Raw genomic sequence first — 17,909 nt, forward strand, 5'->3', positions numbered from 1 at the left:
GTCACCTCGACCACAGTCCTCGCAGACGGCTTCTCAGAAAAGGACCAGTGAGCCTGCCACTTCAGGGAGGACGGACAGTATTTACTGCCAATGATAGCACTTGCGCTTTCAGGAGAAAACGGCAATTTTGGAAACGTCTGTCTTCCGTAAAAGCTTGGCAACTTCCCAATCTTAAAGACTTTTCTGATGAGGAAGTGAGTTTTTCATACTGTAAAATGAAACCTGTCAGGGACTTCCCTGGTGGCGCAGTGGTTAAGAATCCGCCTGCCAGTGCAGGGCACACGGGTTCGAGCCCTGGTCCTGGAAGATCCCACATGCCGCGGAGCAACTAAGCCCCTGCGCCACAACTACTGAGCCTGTGCTCTAGAGCCGGTGAGCCACAACTACTGAGCCCGGGTGCCACAACTACTGAAGCCCACGTGCCTAGAACCCATGCTCCGCAACAAGAGAAGCCACCACGATGAGAAGCCCACGCACCACAACGAAGAGTAGCCCCCACTCGCCGCAACCAGAGAAAGCCTGCGCGCAACAACGAAGACCCAACACAAAAAATAAATAAATAAATTTTTATATATATATAAAAGAAACGCCAGCATTTGGAAGCTCTGTGTAGTCAGTGAAGCAATACTTTCCAAATGACGATGCGGATGTCACAAAGCCCCGCCTGGACCAAAGACGCGAAGCACCAGACAGACCAGGGAAGCCAGTGGAGCAGACTGCGGGAAGCTCACTGCCGGCGCCGGGATCACAGCACAACTGGTAGAGTTCAGGTGCTTTCAAACAAGAGCCACATCGTCCGAAAGTGGTTCCAGCGCGTCCCCGCCACACGGCTAGGTTTCCTTCCCACACGTCAGCCAAAGCGTCAGAAGGAGGAGGCTGAGGGGACAGCCTGGCCACAGACGTCCACGGGGCCGCACGTGGACACTCGCAAAGATGCGAACCACCACCGCTGTCCACACTACAACTCTGCCTCAGAAAATGTCTATTGTTCACAAAACACTAACACGTGTTGGGTTTATCACTGATCATTTTAAATGAACTTAGTGAACGAATTCCGCAAATTGAACTTCCGAAGTGGGTAAAAACAGATGGAAGCTTCCACACAAACTAGCTCTCTGGGGCCTTTAATCGTCTGGGCGGGCGTGGGAAGCCCCGGCCCTACCCGGGACCCTCGAGTGTGAACGTGAGTCCTCAGGGCCGGAGTGGCGGGGGGCCGCCCGGGGAGGAGCTGGGAGGTGGGCCCGCCGCTCCGGGGAGCCATCCACCGGTCACGGGGCAGCTCTGCCTGACGTGTTTCTTGCTTTATCCACTGACTCCAGAAATGACTCCGAGGCCACGTGGTTTCCTCACACGTGCATCACGAGAGACGGGCCCTGTACTCACCGTCCCACCCCACAGTCAGCCAGCTGCACCTCTCAGGCCTTCTCAGACCAGCATCTTCACCTCGACCTTCATGGCCACCTCCCAGGCCGACAGTGGAAGGATCCTCCCGGCCCCCGCTGCCACCTCCCATTCAGCCTGCATCCTGCGCCCCAGGGGCGGCTCCAGGACCTCCTCAGCTCACGCCGTTCCAGCCTCAGACAGGCTGCCTGCCCCGCAGTCTCAAGTTCAAGCCTGTCGCCCTTCGCATCGCACACGAGGCCACTTTCTCCTACGAACCCCCCACGTGGCGGCAGCCTCTGCATCCCACGTGCCTAAGCTCTATCTGATCCGGGACAGGCCCTGGACAAACACCGAGGGAATGGGGGAATAAAGAGGGACCAGGGTGAGCCTTGGCCTAAACCAGACTTTCCTGCCCCTTCGATCCAGCTCTGGGGCTTGTCTCACAATCGCGGCTTTTTCCCGCCCTTGGATAGGGGTCTGCTGTGCTTAGCACAGACGTGATAACCGTCGTCAGCCCCGGGAGGACCGGCAAGCAGCCTCCTGCGCTCATCCAGGCTGCATGGATCAAGCCCCAGATCTAGTTACAGGGGCAGCCGGGCTGCAGGACCACATGTGCGGGCGTCTGGAAGCAGGTAAGCCGGGTGCACATGTCCCCTGATGAGGGAAATACTTTCCACAGCGGTTGGCTCGAACAGGGAGGCCAAGGAGTGTGGGCGGGATGCCAGCTGTCCACCCAGCTGGCGAGGCTTCCCAGCCTCGTGCATACAGTGGACGACGCCGTGTCTGGAGCCCTCGTTTCAGAAAACTGGAAGCTGCAGAGGCTGCGTTATTTACTCCTGATTTAATGAACAGTTTCTTCTGAAGGGCGACTGTACTCACTGAGAGCTTCTTTGGGGACCGACAGTAATCAACAGTCACTGCGGACGGACATGGCATGGCGCCGACACGACCCCTCTCACGGCTTTATCCCCGTGAGGGAGGACGTGGCACTGAGGGCCCAAGCAGCTTGTCCAGAGTGTCACGGCGGGTCCACGGCAGGGCTGGGATTTCTGGCTCCAGAGTCTGTAGTCTTGGCTCCTAAACCACGTTGCTGCTCAGTAAGCAATCCTGAGCTTTCCTTTCACTTGGAAACCACAAATAAGGCGCCAGATCAGGAGAGCAGATACGTTTTTGACGCAGGGCCAGGGCGTGGGGTGAGACGGTCAGAGGGCGGCCGGACGCGCAGGAAGGGGAGCTCTGGAATCCACATGGGAAGCGGGTCCCCTCCCACGCCTGGTGGGGGGGGGAAGATGGGCTGGAAGCAAGGAGAACGGCAGGAGACACTCACCATCTCAGAGCTGACCGGGCTTTGGGAAACAGGAGAGAGAAGCTGAGGAGAAAGAGGAAAGGGAGGTTGGAGCGCCTGGTCCACAGGAGGGCTGACATGGGCTGCTGCGAGCCGGGCTTGGGGGCTAAAGGCAGGTAGGCAGCCCGCAGCCCCTGGTGAACAGCCCTCCGCACTCTGCCTCCGGAGGCCCAGTGCCCTGGGTCTCAGTGAGACCTTAAGCCTTTCTGTTGGAACCGTAAACGTCTCACGGGAAGCTCGGCAACAAGACGCTGGCAGACGCGGCCGGAAGGCACCTCTCAAGGTTCGCCAAACACCTGCAAGAGCGGGGATAACCCCGGGGCCGCTGAAGAGCCCACAGAGGGTCCCTGTTAACGGCTACAGTTACACACGCAGAGCAGCCTGCTCTGTGCCTTTGTTCCTAAGAGCTGGGGAACTGGTGTGTTATAACCCACGACAGAGTACCACAAGCCCGCAGCTCAACACACACCTTTCCTGTCTCAGCGTCCTGGAGACCGGACGTCCCAGATCCAGGGGTCGGCAGGGTGGCTCCTCCCGAGGCCGGCTTCTCCCCAGTTCCTCACGTGGTCGTCCGCCTATGTGTCTGGGTCCTATTTTCTTTTCTTTCTTTTTTTTTTTTTGGTACGCGGGCCTCTCACTGTTGTGGCCTCTCCCGTTGCGGAGCACAGGCTCCGGACGCGCAGGCTCAGCGGCCATGGCTCACGGGCCCAGCCGTTCCGCGGCATGTGGGATCTTCCCGGACTGGGGCACGAACCCGTGTCCCCCGCATCGGCAGGCGGACTCTCAACCACTGCGCCACCGGGGAAGCCCTGGGTCCTATTTTCTTATCTCTTTTCTTATCTCTGGCTTCACTTTAGTCTAATCCGCTCTGTAAAGATCCCACGTCCAAACACGGGGCCTGCAGGGTGATGCTGGCTCCCTGCCAGCTGTGTCATCTCCCAACAGGCCCCAAGAGGAAGGACTCTGTAGGGAGTGGGAGCGCACAGAGGCTGGGACTGTGAGAGGCCCACTGGCCAATGGCAGAGCAGAGATCCAAACTCGGGTCAGACACGGCAGCTGGGAGTGGGATCCAGGGTAGAGTGAGCTGCTCCTGGGAAAACGTCACTCATTTCAATAGGGGGGAGCAGGGGCCACGCAGACGGACGAGGTTAGGGCTCAGGCCATGGTGCTGGCGGAAACAGGGCCTCTGTGTCTCTTCACGATGGCATCAGGCCCCGCAGGAGGCCCTGCACTCAGGCGACGCTCCTGAAACTCATGCTTCTTGAACATGTGCATACGTGCGCTGGGCCTATACTCGAGGCCCGAGACGCAAATGTCAGACGCGAGGAACTTAGCTGGCGGTCCAGTGGTTAAGAATCTGCCTTCCAATGCAGGGAACGTGGGTTCGATCCCTGGTCAGGGAACTAAGATCCCACATGCCGCGGAGTAACTAAACCGGCGCGCTCTAGAGCTCACGTGCCACAACTAGAGAGCCTAGAGAGTCCGCACGCCACAACTACTGAGGCTGCATGCTCTGGAGCCTGCACACCGAAACTAGAGAGAAGCCTGCATGTTGCAAAGAGGGGCCAAGTACTGTAATGAAAGATCCCGCGTGCCGCAACAAAGATTCCGCGTGCTGCCACTAAGACCGGACGCAGCCAAATAAATAAATAAATTCATTTAAAATCCATACATTAAAAGAAAAAAGAGACGCAAGCAGCAGGAGGGGAGGGGGCTCACCACCCACACCCCGCCCTCCTCCAGATGCAGCTTCATTCCCCACCTGTGGAACTTCTTCCCGCGCTGCCCTCTCGGTTCCAAGACTGAAGGCAAGTACTTTTAGATGAGCAGCTGGGCAAAGACAGCGCCTCTGACACCATGAGCGTGTTATCCTCAGACGGCAGCGAGAGCCCTCTCCCACCCGCTCTGAGCCCTTCAGGTCAAAGTCATCCACCTGGGCCTCACAGAAAATCCTGCACAATCAAACCTGCTTCACTGGGAGGTGGCTGGCATACGCTCACCTGCACGTACGCTGGCGTCCACGTGTGATGCGCACCTGTGACACCATCGCCCCCACCGACGGAAGGGACATACCCACCCCCAGGAAGCTTGCTCCTGCCCCTTCCTCATCCGCCCACCCCACCCCCTCGGGAGCCACTGGTCTGCTTTCTGTCACTACAGATGCGATGGCGCTTTCTGGAATTTTCACGGGTGGAATTTGCCATGATTGCCCTCCCTGTGTCTCCAGCCCTGGGCCCTCGACACGCCCTGTGCTTTCTTCCCATCTCACTCCTCCAGGCCTCAGACTCTGTTCGCTGCCACTCCCCTGCTGGTCCAGACCTTCCATTCCAGACTGTCACTGTCTGTGACACTTTATCTCCTTAGCCTACGTCACAGAACAGGACAGTGGCACAGACCACCGCGGTGACCTTTTAGAGGTCTCCCTGGCCACAGACAGCCCTCGCTCCAATGCATCCATGTCACCGACTGGCTTTGCTCTCAAGACACAGTACAAATCACATCGTTCTCCAGGCTGTCGCCACGCCCGTGGGACCACAGCATATATTTGCATCTCCCGGCGACCCACCGCTGTCACCTGTGGCCTCCCGTGCCACTCCCTCTGCTGTGCTTTTGTTCAGTCTTTTTTAAAAAAATATTTATTTATTTGACTGCGCCAAGGCTTAGCTGCGGCACGCGGGATCTTTAGTTGGGGCACGTGGGATCTAGCTCCCTGACTAGGGATTGAACCTGGGCCCCCTGCGTTGGGAGTGCGGAGTCTTAACCGCTGGACCACCAGGGAAGTCCCCTTTGTTCAGTTTTTAGAAGCCGTCTCACCTCCACAAGGAGGTTGCCAACCTCCCCCTCACCCGGTACAGCCCCTGCTGGAGGAGGACCCCAACGAAAGTTCGTGAACGATCAGAGGAGCACGCACAACTTAGCCAAGTTTAGAAGGACTCTGAAGGCTTCAGAACTTCCCTTCTGTGATTACTAGAAAGTTACACTCTTCCCTCAAGAGAGACAATGGAAGGTGATTTTGAAAGCCTGAAAGTATGAAGGCCAGGGTGACCTCCCACGAGTCTCCGCGTGGAGCGTGAACCGAGCTCTGTTTCTCCATTTCTGCTACCAACCCCACTACTCTGTCATCCTCACCTTCCCAGGATGCCAGCAGGTCCTCTGCAGCTGGGTCATCTTGACACTCAATTCATCCTATAAGGAAGAGTCAGGGGTCCTTAGAGACATAACTACGAGAAGAGCTAGGCTCAGACACAGGAAGTGCTGTGCAGGGACAAGACCTCACAGAAAGGAGGGCCCCCCGCCTCCTTGCATCTGCGAGTGGACCAGGATGGGAGATGCACCAGGTACTTGGGGAAACTGGTGGGAGTTCTCCAAGTAAGTGGTAGAGGCTAGGGCTTCATTTTTTGACGCTTTAAATGACCACGTGACCTGTATTCTTTTATGTGCATCAAACGTTCCTTAATAAACAGGAAAACTTTTACCCAGAAACAATGGCTGTGGGGGGAAAAAGTTATCAAGAAGAAAAGGGTAGGGCGGGCGTCCCCTGCAGTGATGACCGGGACATGGTCCAGCCGACAGCCCTCAGCCCTGGGCCACTCCACCGAGATCCGTTTTCTCTAGATGGGGATGGCTGGTGAGCGTGGGCAGTTCCTGGATACTTACAAGGCAATGCAAAGCGCAGCACAGAATGTGATTTGGGACCGTTTTGCTTGAGAGCAGGGTCAGTGAGCCATGGCCAGGGGCCAAACCGAGCCCTCCCGACCTGTTTTGGACAGCCCAAGAGCTGGGGATGCTCATATCAAAGAAAAGCAAAAGACGTAGCAGGGACTTCCTGGTGGTCCAGTGGCTAAGACTCCGTGCTCCCAATGCAGGGGGCCCGGGTTCGATCCCTGGTCAGGGAACTAGATCCCGCATGCGTGCCGCAACTAAGAGTCCGCATGCCGCAACTAAGGAGCCCACGTGCTGCAACTAAGGAGCCCATGTGCCGCAACTAAGACCCAGCGCAGCCAAATCAATCAATAAATATTTAAAAAAAAAAGACACAGCAGCATTATTCACGATGGTCAAGAGGTGGAAGCAGCCCAGCGTCCACTGATGGATGAATAAAGTGTGGTCCATCTGTACAACGGAACGTCGCTCAGCAATAAAAAGGAAGGAAACCGTGACGCTCGCCACACAGGTGAACCCTGAGGACACGATGCACAGTGAAATAAACTAGACACAAAAAGGCAGGTCCTATATGATTCCACTGACATGGGGACCTAAAGGAGTCAAAGTCAGAGTGACAGAAAGTAGATGGCGGCTGTGAGGGCCGGGGAGTCGGTGTTTATCGGGGACAGAGTCTCAGTTGAAGACGGTGAGAACGTTCTGGAGGCGGACGGTGGTGACGGCTGCACCGCAGTGTGAACGCTCTTAGAACTGAACGCTCAAACCCGGTTAAAAGGGAAGCTGTGTGTCATGTGTATTTTACCACTGTAAAAATACCAACAAAATCAAAAGAAGACGTCGCGGCCTGAAAATTCTCTGAGACGCACACCTCCGTGTCCGCGCCGCTTGTTCGCTTTCTAGCGCTGCTCTGGATCTGCCACAGCAAAGGCAGGTCGCGGCGGCCGAGCTGGAAGAGGCAGGAAGCCAATGGTGTTTGCCACCCAGTCTTCTGCAGAAAGGCCTCGAGCCAGTGACCCACGGAGACGGGCTCGCTGTGAGGGCGCAGGGTCAGAGTCCTGGGCCTGTAGAGGTCGCCGGGTTCAAGCCCTTCAAGATGAGAAGCCCCATGGGACTCCAGAAGGTGACGGAGAGGACAATGAGAAACGAGGCGGGCAGTGAAATCCGGGGCACTGGCCCTTCTCGCTCTGAATGGGTGCTGCCGCCGGGCTGCTGGCTTGGCCTGGAGGAGAGAGGAGCTTCCTCCTATGTTCTCCCGCTCAGTGGCTCCCACCGCCTCCACTGCCAGAACGTCCCCCCCACCGGCGCCGCTCCGCCCCCCCCGGCTCCGCCCGCCCCCCCGGACTCCTCTTCCCTCCGCTTGCCCTGGACGACACCGTCTGCATCGCCCACGTGTACCACCTCGCGGTGGAGTCTCCCTGCACCTCATCACCTCTGCAATGTCACCTTCTCTGTAAGTAGCGAATCCTCCCGCACCAAGGTAATCTCCCCCGGGACAGGAGACTCCCTCCCTTTCCATCTCCCACTGCCTCACTCCCTGGTGTTTCACACGTCCCCGGTTCCAGAATAACCTCGCTGCTGAGGATCTCCAGAGTGGACTGAATTGAAACGAAAGGGCAATAAAGAAAGATCTACGTACAAACACATATCATCTTTTCAAGTCACCTCCCATCCACTAAGTCCCTTCAGGGAGCACTGCCCTGCTGTAGGAAACACGCTCTCTGCGGCTAGGAAAGTTACCCCCACGCTGGGTTGGCCTGACTGCAGGGCCTCTGTGCACTGTGTTATCCGTCTTTATTACTCACGGTGTGGTCCTCACCCAGCAGCTTCTGCCGTCGACACCTGGGGCGCTGGCTACACAGGCAGACTCCCAGACCTCCTGACTCAGAACCTGCATTGCAGCACACTCCCTGGGTGACGGGTACGCATGCCAACGTTTGGGAAACGCCATCCCACGTGCTCTCTCGTCAACACTGAGAAATCACCACAAATAAAAGGAAACCTGGGAATGCACATGAAACCGCAATGAGACACCAGTTCACACTTCACAGCCCTTGGGATGGCTACCACAGAAAAAAACGAAAGAAAAGAACAAGGGTCAGCGGGGACACAGAGAAACGGGAAGCTCGTGACTGCTGGCGGGGATGTAAAATGGTGCAGGCGCGGGGAGAACAGTCTGGAGGTTCCTCAAAACATTAAACACAGAACTACCACATGAGCCAGCAATCCTACCACTGGGCAATTCTACCCAAAAGAACTGAAAGCAGGAACTTGAAGGGATGTTTGACACCCACGTTCACAGCAGCATTCCTCACAACAGCCAAGAGGCAGAAGCACCACAAAAATCCACTGATGGATAAACGGATAAGCAATGGTCCGTCCACACCACGGAACAGTATTACTCAGCCTTAAAAAGGAAGGAAATCCTGGCACCTGCTACCACGTGGATGAACCCTGAGGACATTATGCTCAGTGACATAAGCCAGACACAGAGCGACAAATCCTATAGGATTCCACTTACACGAGGCCCCTGGAGTGGACACATTCAGACACAGAGAGTAGAAGGGTGGCTGCCAGGGGCTGGAGGAGGGGTGGGCAGTCAGCATTCAGTGGGGACAGAGTCTCAGTTTGGGAAGATCAGAGAGCTCTGGAGATGATGGTGGTGATGGCCGCACAGCAACGTGAGTGCCCTTATTGCCACTGAACTGCACACCTGAAAACGGTTAAGATGGTGAATTTTTACGTTACGTATATTTCACCACATTAAAAAAAAATGCTTTGAAATAAGACAGGAAATCTGAGGACTATGGGAGATGCTCCAGGCTTTGCTGTTGCCCCTCGACCTTGACAATTCAAGCTGACTCCGTTTTCCCTGCACCTACCACCACGCCTGTGAAACACGTTTGAACGGAGCAAATCAGAAAGTGTGGACGTGTGTCTTAAAGTTTCTCCATCTGGTTTCTCACCCTCACCATGACCCAACAGGCATTAACCCACACCTCTCTGACCAAAAAAAAAAAAAAAAAGAAAGAAAGAAAAAGAAAATAGAGGCCCTATGGTGAGTTTATCTTATACATGCATGTAGACTGACCATTCAGGAGACCTGGGGCTCACTGTGTCAGCCTGGGGGTCTACGTCCAGCCCTCCTTCAGGGGGCTTGTTTGTTCAAGGTTCCCCACTACATAAGGGGCCCTTTGCCCACATGCACACAGTCAGGCATTTATGCCTACATGTTCAACCGTGAACATGGTTTACACCATCATAAAACTGAGAACATTTAACTGTATGGGGGAGGAAGGACTGTGGTGGGGTTGGAAGAGAATTCCTCATTCCTACTTAGTGGTAATCAACAGACACCATCGAAAACGGAAATAAAGGAAAGAGAGAAAGAAAGAGGGAAAAGAAGCAGATTATTTAGAAACACGGAGAAATATAAGAGATTTAAAAGTGGCCGCCTTTGGTGAGCTGGAACCTGGGCGGGGGGTATAGAAGGGGATCTGGTAATTCACTCTCTAAATCACGTCCATGTAGTACTGTCTACGTCTGTTCAAGATGCTATCCCAAACACCACCACAGGCTGGCAGCTTAAACAACTACCACTGAGCTCTCACAGTTCTGGAGGCTGGAAGTCCAAGGTCAAGGTGCTGGCAGATTCAGTGTCTGGTGAGAGCCCCTTCCAGGTTCCCGGGTGGTGTCTTCCTGCTGTTTCCTCACCTGGAAGAAGGGGTGAGGGGTCCCTTTTATGAGGGCTCCATCCCCAAGACCTCATCACCCCCAAAGGCCCCCCTCCTAACGCCATCACACTGGGGGGTTAGGTTTCAACATACGAATCTGGGGTGACGTTCGCTCTACGGTAAATACTTAAATTATAAACCATAAAACTGAAGTTACCCAGGTGATGTAGGGTGGAGCACCTAGCACAATACCTGGCGCAAAACAGATGTGTCATGAACGTCTGTGCTGTCCCTCCCATCACTACCACGGCAGAGCATAAATCACTGAGGTTCACGGGTGACCTTTCTTCTGTGGCTCAGAGAACACACGGCGACCGCTGTCCAGACCAATCCACCAGCAACTCCTCAAAAAAGTTTCAGTGGCTTTGCATGAAACCGAAAAGCGATTCCAAGAAAACCTTAAAATAACCACCATCAGAAACACAGCTGTAAACGGCAGTGAGATACCATTTTTCACGCGTCAGGCAGAGGGGGAGCCGCCGTGCCGGGGAAGGTTCGGGCTCCCTTACTTTTGTGGCTGGGCTTCAATGATCAATGGAGCTTCCAGAGGGAGCTTGCCAAGAGCTATCAACATGACTTTAGGCACATCCTGCTGGGCCCAGCAATGCCAATTCCAGGGATTCCTCCCACAGAAGACCTCACACTTGCACAAAAAAGCAGCTTGTGTCCAAACATTGGTAACAACCCGACTGTCAACCAACAGGGGACACGGTGGACAAGTTACGGCAAGTCTAGATCGTCGGGGATGATCTCCAAGAAACACCGAAGGGGAAGAAAGCTATTTGCTGATACTTTCAGGAACGGAACTGGGGGGGGCAGCCCCCAGAGTGGGAGAATTTATATCACATACTCCTATCTTCACTGACACCTGAATCATTTTAAAGCTAAAAATAAATTTTTACGAAGGGAAGGGGGCAATTGGGAGTTACTGTGTAAGGAACAGAGTTCCAGTTTAAGAAAATGAAAACGTTCCGGAGGTGGAGGGTGGGGATGGTCGCCCAGCGATATAAAGATACTTAATGCCACAGAACTGCACGCTTAACAGTGGTCAAAATGGTACATTTCACAGCAATAAAAGAGTCAATATAAATGTGGCAACCCATTTCAACCAGGAAAAAAGAATCCTTGCTTAAAATGGGAGCGGGGTTTGAAAGCACCTATCTCCGAAGGAGCTCCTCCCTTAGCAGCCCGCCACCCAGGAACTGGTCGCCCAGGGGGTGGGGAGTCTATGGGAACCCCGGGCGGCGGGGCCCGCGTCCCGCCGAGCTGAGTTCAGCTTTCACCTCGAGTCTTCCACCTCAGGGACCCGCGCGCTACCGGTAGGGCCGCCGCCACGCGCCTGCGCACACCCCGCGCCTGCGCAGAGCCGCCGCCTGCGCGGACACCGCGTTGGGACAGATCCCCGCGCCTGCGCAGAGCCGGAGCGCGTCCGCTGGCCAGCGGGGGCGGGCTCAGCTTCGGCAGTCCATCGTTCGATCCCGCTCATTGGCTGAGAAGTGGAGCGTGGACAGGGCCCGCCGCTGATTGGGCGGCACGCGAGCAGGTGGGGCGACGCGGACCAATCGTGGGGCTGGCTGCGGCGCGGGTCGGAAAGGCCTGCTGCCGGGAGCTGGGATCGCGCTGTTTTTCGGCCATGGCCTCGGAGAAGCGGCTCGAGGTGGTGACCTGCACCGCGCCGGTCAACATCGCGGTCATCAAGTACTGTGAGTGGCGGGCCTCGGGGCCCGGGATGTGGGGGCCTTGCGTACGGGGAAACTGAGGCTCGGAGAGGCCGGTTTGGGCGGTGGACCGGGTCCTCCGCCCGCGGCAGGTGGGCTGGGCCCTCGTCTGGTTGAGATTGTGTGTCCGCGTGCAGGTATGAGGACCCGCCGCGCCCTCCATCCGGCAGGGCAGTGCGATCGCGGAGCTGGGCACCACCTGCAGCCGGGACACCTGGGGGCACTGTCCTTACGGGACGTCCGTCCCCGCGGGGCTAGACAGCGGGAGACACAGTCCATACAGGACGCGCGTCCCCGCGGGGGCTTGGCTCCCATGGTCACGCCCACTCTGCCACCTCGACCTGCTCTCCGTGTCTGTCTTGTTCTGGTCTCAGGAATGCTCTTGGGATGCGCTCTCCTTGCTCACTAGTGCAGCACCTGTGCCTAACAATGGATTTGAAATTTTGGACTTTCTGGAAGGTTTCCTGTGTTTGCTGTGATATGACAGGAGTGGAAGTGCTCAGCGGAAGTGGGGGGAATGCTGTCTCTAGGGGGTACGAACAGGGAGATTTGAAGAGTTTTCAGTAACTGGGGCTCCTGTTTGGGAGGAAAAGGCAAGGGCCTTATAATCAGAGCACTCAGCACGGCTATTTGTTGAATGAGTGAAAGCAGCAGTGAAGCAAGGGGTCCAGCACTGCTCTCGGGAGCTAAGTGAAGTGGGGGAGCAATCCAGGAGGGCTTCCTGAAGGTGGGGGCACAGCAGGAAGAGGACTTAGATTGTACATTGAGAGAGCTGGGTCCAGGCAACTGGGGAGCTGTGGGGTGGCAGTGGGGGTGGGGAGGGGTGGGGCGTTGGTGGGCGGGAGCAACAGTGCGCCCGTCTGCTGGGCTGGGACACTGACTGGCTTTGCCGTGGGCCATGTGTTCCAGGGGGAAAGCGAGACGAGGAGCTGATCCTGCCCATCAACTCCTCTCTGAGCGTCACGTTGCACCAGGATCAGGTGAGCCTGGGCTGGCGATACACACCGAAAAAATATTTACAAAACCTTTGTTTACAGATGGTGGCGGTAAATCCCCAGCCAACGAATGCTGCTCGACCCATCACCCGCTGTGAGGAGTGCTCAGCACACAGGCATGCACATGCCTGGCCCCCTCCTAGGAGGTCCCTGCCCTGCATTCTCTGCCAGGAGATGGGAGTATGGGCCGTGCCTTGGGTAGTAGACGCCCATGGGGTGTTCCCACTGCCTGAGCCCGGCCCGCCTTGGCCTTCACCTCCAGCAAAGCCACTGCCCTGAGTGGGCGCCCAGGAGGGACCAGGGCCGGAAAGGCCCCTGCAGAGAGGGGTGCTTGGCCGATGCCCGCCACCCAGGAGGCCCTGCACTTTCTTTCCCAGTTAAAAACCACCACAACGGCCGCCATCAGCAGGGACTTCACAGAGGACCGGATTTGGCTAAATGGCCGGGAAGAGGACGTGGGGCAGCCGCGCCTCCAGGCCTGCCTGAGGGAGAGTGAGTGGGGGCCCCGGGGATGCTGGGGTCAGGCCAGGCCCGCTCCTTCCCCTGTGCCCCTTCCTCGTGTTGGGCGGGTCCGAGTGCACAGAAGGCACTGCCGCCGCCACCCCCCACCCCACGCCCCAGGGGCCGCGGACGCCCGTCAGCACAGCTGGGTCTGGGCCTGGGACCTGGGGTCTCCCGAGAAGGAGGTCTGCATGTGGAGCTCAGACAGAGGCCGGTCCCCACCATGCTTACCCATGGCGCTGTCTTCTGTCCCTGCAGTCCGTCGCCTGGCCCGCAAGCGGAGGAGCGACGGCCACGAGGACCCGCTGCCCCTCAGCCTCAGCTACAAGGTGCACGTGGCCTCGGTGAACAACTTCCCCACGGCCGCGGGCCTGGCCTCCTCAGCGGCAGGCTACGCCTGCCTAGGTGGGTGCCCGGGATGGGTCCCAGTGCTGTGCCCCAGGCATAGGGCCGTGGCCTCGGCTGTGCAATATGTCTGAATGCTGAGCTCCGTGTATAGGACCCTGTGCGTGACAGAACACCCCTCAGACTGGCTTAAACTAAGTGGGGATGATTTCTTGCCTTACGTAGCAGAATCCCAAGGGCTGTGGCCAGCTCCAGGCTCTCAGACGGCCTACTGGGAGCCCATCTCTCCCTCTGAATCTCTGCTCTGCCCTCCTCTCTGTTGGCTCACTCTCCAGCAGGGACCCCCACCCCCAAGCTGGGGGCAAAGGCACTTACCACAGAGGTGGGCAGCTGAGTCACGTCCTCCATGTAACCTAAGACCAGTGAGCCAGGCTGCATCGGGGGCAGACGGCCTGCCTCGTGGACCCCCAGGTCCGCATCCTGGCATCAGACCTTTGACCAGTTCCGGCCCTGTGCCCAGCGCTGCCAGCAGCCCCAGGCGTGCATGCACACTTTTTGCCCTCTGTGCTTGGGCCCTGCCTCAGTCAGCACCCCTCAGAGCTTTTCAGAGAAGCTTTCTCTGGCCCCTCGGCACACACGCCTCCCAGTCCCCAGGGGGCTTCCCCTCCCGCCAGAGCCCCCTGTGGAGGCTGAGTGCGAGAGCACGTGGGTGCTGGATGCCAGCCGTGGAGCTGGGGGCCGAGCCTCCTTCCCCCAGGTGCCCCCCTCCCGTGGCACTGAGCACAGGCCGGCGCCCCTCCAGCCTGTCTGAGCCTCCCCGCCCCCATCACTGCCTGCAGCCTACGCCCTGGCCCGGGTCTATGGCGTGGAGAGTGACCTGTCGGAAGTGGCCCGCAGGGGCTCGGGCAGCGCCTGCCGCAGCCTGTATGGCGGCTTCGTGGAGTGGCAGATGGGGGAGCGGGCCGACGGGAAGGACAGCATCGCCCGTCAGGTGGCCCCCGAGTCACACTGGCCGGAACTCCGTGTCCTCATCCTCGTGGTGAGCTGGAGGGCCAAGCTGGGGGCGGGAGGGCCTCCGCAGCTCCCGGGGCCGTGGGCGTGGCGCACACCTCCCTCCCTCGCCACAGGTGAGCACCGAGAAGAAGCCGACGGGCAGCACGGCGGGCATGCAGACCAGCGTGGAGACCAGCGCCCTGCTCAGGGTGAGGCCGCGGCCGGCTGGGCGGGTGGCTCCCGGGGCGCTTGGAAGCCAGGCCCCGTGGCTCTGCTCGGCTCACGGAGAGGCCGCCTGCCTTGCAGTTCCGGGCCGAGGCGCTGGTGCCGGCACGCATGGCCGAGATGACCCGCTGCGTCAGGGAGCGCGACTTCCAGGCCTTCGGCCAGTTGACCATGAAGGACAGCAACCAGTTCCACGCCACCTGCATGGACACCTTCCCGCCCATCTCCTACCTCAACGACACGTCCCGGCGCATCATTCAGCTGGCGCACTGCTTCAACGCGCACCACGGGCAGACCAAGGCAGGGGCGGGCGGGGCGCCCCGGGCCGCGAGCCCTTCTCTGGGGGCTGCATCTCCCTCTCGCTCTCGTTTTGGTTGCGCGGCCCCCCACCCTCGTCTCGAGCGGGTGGCCAGCAGGCACCGGGGGCTGGTCTGAGCTGGTCTGACCTCGTGGTTCCAGGTGGCGTACACGTTTGACGCGGGCGCCAACGCTGTGATCTTCACCCTGGACGACACTGTGGCCGAGTTTGTGGCTGCCGTGAGGCACAGCTTCCCCCCCGAGTTGAATGGAGACAAGTGAGTTGTGGGTCCCCTCCCGGGAGGCCACGGCAGGCGGGGACCCGTGGGACCGCAGGCGGCGTGTCCCACGTGTGCCTCTGTGTGACCGCGGACGCTACTCCCCTCGGTCCAGCCCCGGGGGCGCGCACGTGCCGCCCGCATCTCCTGTGACGGCGGGGCGTCTGGATTTCTTCCTCGCCGCTGTTTAAGGGACCCAGTTCTCAGTGAGGGGACGCCTGCCCGCGAGGGGCACGGGAAGTGTGGGTGGGGCCCTTTGATCTGTCACCCAGGGGGGGCGGTGCCACTTCTGGTGGGAAGAGCCGGGTGCTACCTTCCGCACCACGTGGGACCGGCCCCACGACCGAGGACTCATCGCCCTGGTCACCCTGGGGGTGGTTTGTAGGTTTAACACCAACCCGAGCGTCAGCTGAGGCCTTTGCTTCTTAAGCTGTGTCCCCCAACGGGCGCAGTAGCAGCCGTGGGCCAGGGTGAGAGGTGGCACCAAAGCCTCGTGGAGCTTTCCCGAAACCCTCCCCTCAGCGACGGCGCCAGGCCCTCGGCCTTCCCGCGCGGCGTCCGTGTGCCTGGTCAGTGCTCGTGACGTCAAGCCACCATTTAACCGCTCTGCGGTGTACAGCCCGGGGCGTTAAGAACGTGCTGGGCACCCTTGTCCGTCAGCCCCAGAGGCCCCGCCTCCGTCGGTAGTCACGACCCCCCTGCCCCCGGCCGCCGCTTCGTGTTCCGTCCCAGATCTGCCTGTTCTGCACGTGCCCCATCCCTGCCCTCCCCGTCCAGTCCTGCCTTGTCTCCTAGGTTTCTGAAGGGGCTGCCCGTGGAGCCTGTCCCGCTCTCGGATGAGCTTAAGGCTGCGCTGGGTACGGACCCCACCCCTGGCGGCATCAAATACATCATTGCCACTCAGGTGAGTCCTGGCCGCGCACCGCACGTGCCCTGCGGGCTCAGCCCCAGGCTGAGGGGAGGGGAGGCTGGGTCTGGAATGTGGGGACCCCCGGAACAGATCAGCGTCCCTACTCGGGTGGCAGGGCCGGGCTTTCCGCCACATCCGTCCAATTCCCAGACCTGTGACCTGTGCACCCAGGCCTTGGCCTCTGCCGTCCACCCCAGGTCTGCCCGGAGGGACCGAGGCTGTGCTGGAGGATTGGGCCCTGGGCCCGGCGTCACCAACAGGGTGTTATCTGACCGGCACTTCCTGGAAGGAAGTCGCTCCCTGTCACCTGCCCTGACGTTGATTCCTCAACCCCCTAGGTGGGACCCGGGCCTCAAGTCCTGGATGACCCTGGCGCTCACCTCCTGGGTCCCGATGGTCTGCCGAAGGCGGCCGCCTGACCGCCTCCTCGACGGAGCCCTGGCCGCCGCCGGGAGAAGAGGCCGCTTTGCTGGGACTGGGAACCGGGTGTGGCGGCTGCCCGGCGTGCTTGTTGGGATTTGTGCGTGGCCGCCTGGCTCCGGGCTGTGGCCGAGTTGGACAGTGGGACGACGCCTGCAGGTGCCCAGGCGGTCAGGGGCGGGGCCGCCAGGTGCCTCACCTTTCCCCGACCTGCGCCCAGCACCTTGCTGAGATGGGAGCCTGGTTCCGGATCCAAGCACTGGGGGACCGAGCCGGCCAGTGGGGAGCTGCCGGTGCATCGCCAATAAAGGGCTCTGGCCCTGAACTCGGGGGTCACTCCCACTGCCCCCAACAGCAGCTTGACCACTGGAGATGACGGCGTGTCAGGGGTCCCCCCTCGGAGCTGGAGCACGGGCCACCGCACAGGGTGCGACCTCAGGACACCCCCATGAAGTGCTCCGCCTGGCCCTGGGCCCAGGCCCCTGAGTGGGTACAGGGTGTCTTCACAGAAAGACCAGTGTTGTGTCTGTGGGGACCGGGGAGCAGCGCCAAGGCCGCAGTAAAGGCAGTTCGACGAGCATGCTTTCTCCTGGTCCAGGCAGAGCTCACCGAGGGGGCTGGGAGGGCGCGGCGGGAGATGGGGCTGGGGACTCGACTTCTGCCCCCAGCTCGCCCTCTGTTGCCCAGCCACATATGGGGTGCTCAGCTGACCCTGCCCCATGGCCATGGCCACCACCGTGGTGGACGTGGTCACTCAGGCTGACGGGCTGGGGACGCGGTTTGGGCCTGGCTCTAAGCTCCGTCCAGGAAGGGAGGTGGGAAGCGGCTTTGCGGGCAGGAGCCCCTACTCAGCCCGAAGCTGTGGGTCTGCGACCAGAGCCCTCGCTCCAAGTGAGCTTCTCCATTCCCCTGAGCCCAGCGACCTCCCCTTTCGCACCCCTCCCCATTGTCCTAACCAGCTGGGGGGAGGAGGGGGAGGGCATCTGAGCGCTCTGACCTTGACCCTGAAGGGGGGTCAGAGGAGGGAGGTGAGAGGACTGCCCAGCACCCCTGCACTCCGGATTTTCCCAGAAGCCTCCCACACTCTCAGCACCACCCCTCCCAA

At 59.2% G+C, this 17,909-nt stretch overlaps 1 protein-coding gene and 1 long non-coding RNA gene across 3 annotated transcripts; one reads left to right on the forward strand and one right to left on the reverse strand.

Annotated features, from left to right (window-relative positions):
- Positions 1-9,858: 9,858 nt before the first annotated feature.
- Positions 9,859-11,464, reverse strand: LOC309977161. 2 transcript variants are annotated; one of them, XR_014327029.1, is made up of 3 exons: positions 11,406-11,464; positions 10,315-10,520; positions 9,859-10,102 (listed from the first exon to the last, which is right to left on the reverse strand). It is a non-coding gene; the product is annotated as an uncharacterized lncRNA (long non-coding RNA). The 2 variants fall into 2 exon arrangements; XR_014327030.1 differs by lacking the exon at positions 11,406-11,464 and adding an exon at positions 10,632-10,694.
- A 282-nt stretch (positions 11,465-11,746) lies between these two features.
- Positions 11,747-17,345, forward strand: MVD (mevalonate diphosphate decarboxylase). The gene is made up of 10 exons (XM_082862439.1): positions 11,747-11,825; positions 12,750-12,820; positions 13,213-13,327; positions 13,595-13,741; positions 14,521-14,720; positions 14,809-14,883; positions 14,981-15,199; positions 15,359-15,474; positions 16,270-16,378; positions 16,723-17,345. The coding sequence occupies exons 1-10, from the start codon at positions 11,756-11,758 to the stop codon at positions 16,801-16,803; spliced, it is 1,203 nt and encodes a 400-aa protein (XP_082718565.1). The 5' UTR covers positions 11,747-11,755; the 3' UTR covers positions 16,804-17,345.
- The last annotated feature ends 564 nt before the right edge of the window (positions 17,346-17,909 follow it).

Source organism: Leucopleurus acutus (genome assembly GCF_964270905.1).
Source record: "Leucopleurus acutus genome assembly, chromosome: 20".
Classification (NCBI taxonomy): domain Eukaryota; kingdom Metazoa; phylum Chordata; class Mammalia; order Artiodactyla; family Delphinidae; genus Leucopleurus; species Leucopleurus acutus.

What these genes read in the sequence shown, in the direction of transcription:
- MVD (XM_082862439.1), top strand. Translation starts at nt 11,756, where the DNA reads ATGGCCTCGGAGAAGCGGCTCGAGGTGGTGACCTGCACCGCGCCGGTC. An exon ending in AGACCAGCGCCCTGCTCAGG is followed by an intron (nt 14,884 to 14,980) that starts GTGAGGCCGCGG and finishes CCTGCCTTGCAG; the next exon opens with TTCCGGGCCGAGGCGCTGGT. An exon ending in CCCGAGTTGAATGGAGACAA is followed by an intron (nt 15,475 to 16,269) that starts GTGAGTTGTGGG and finishes CTTGTCTCCTAG; the next exon opens with GTTTCTGAAGGGGCTGCCCG.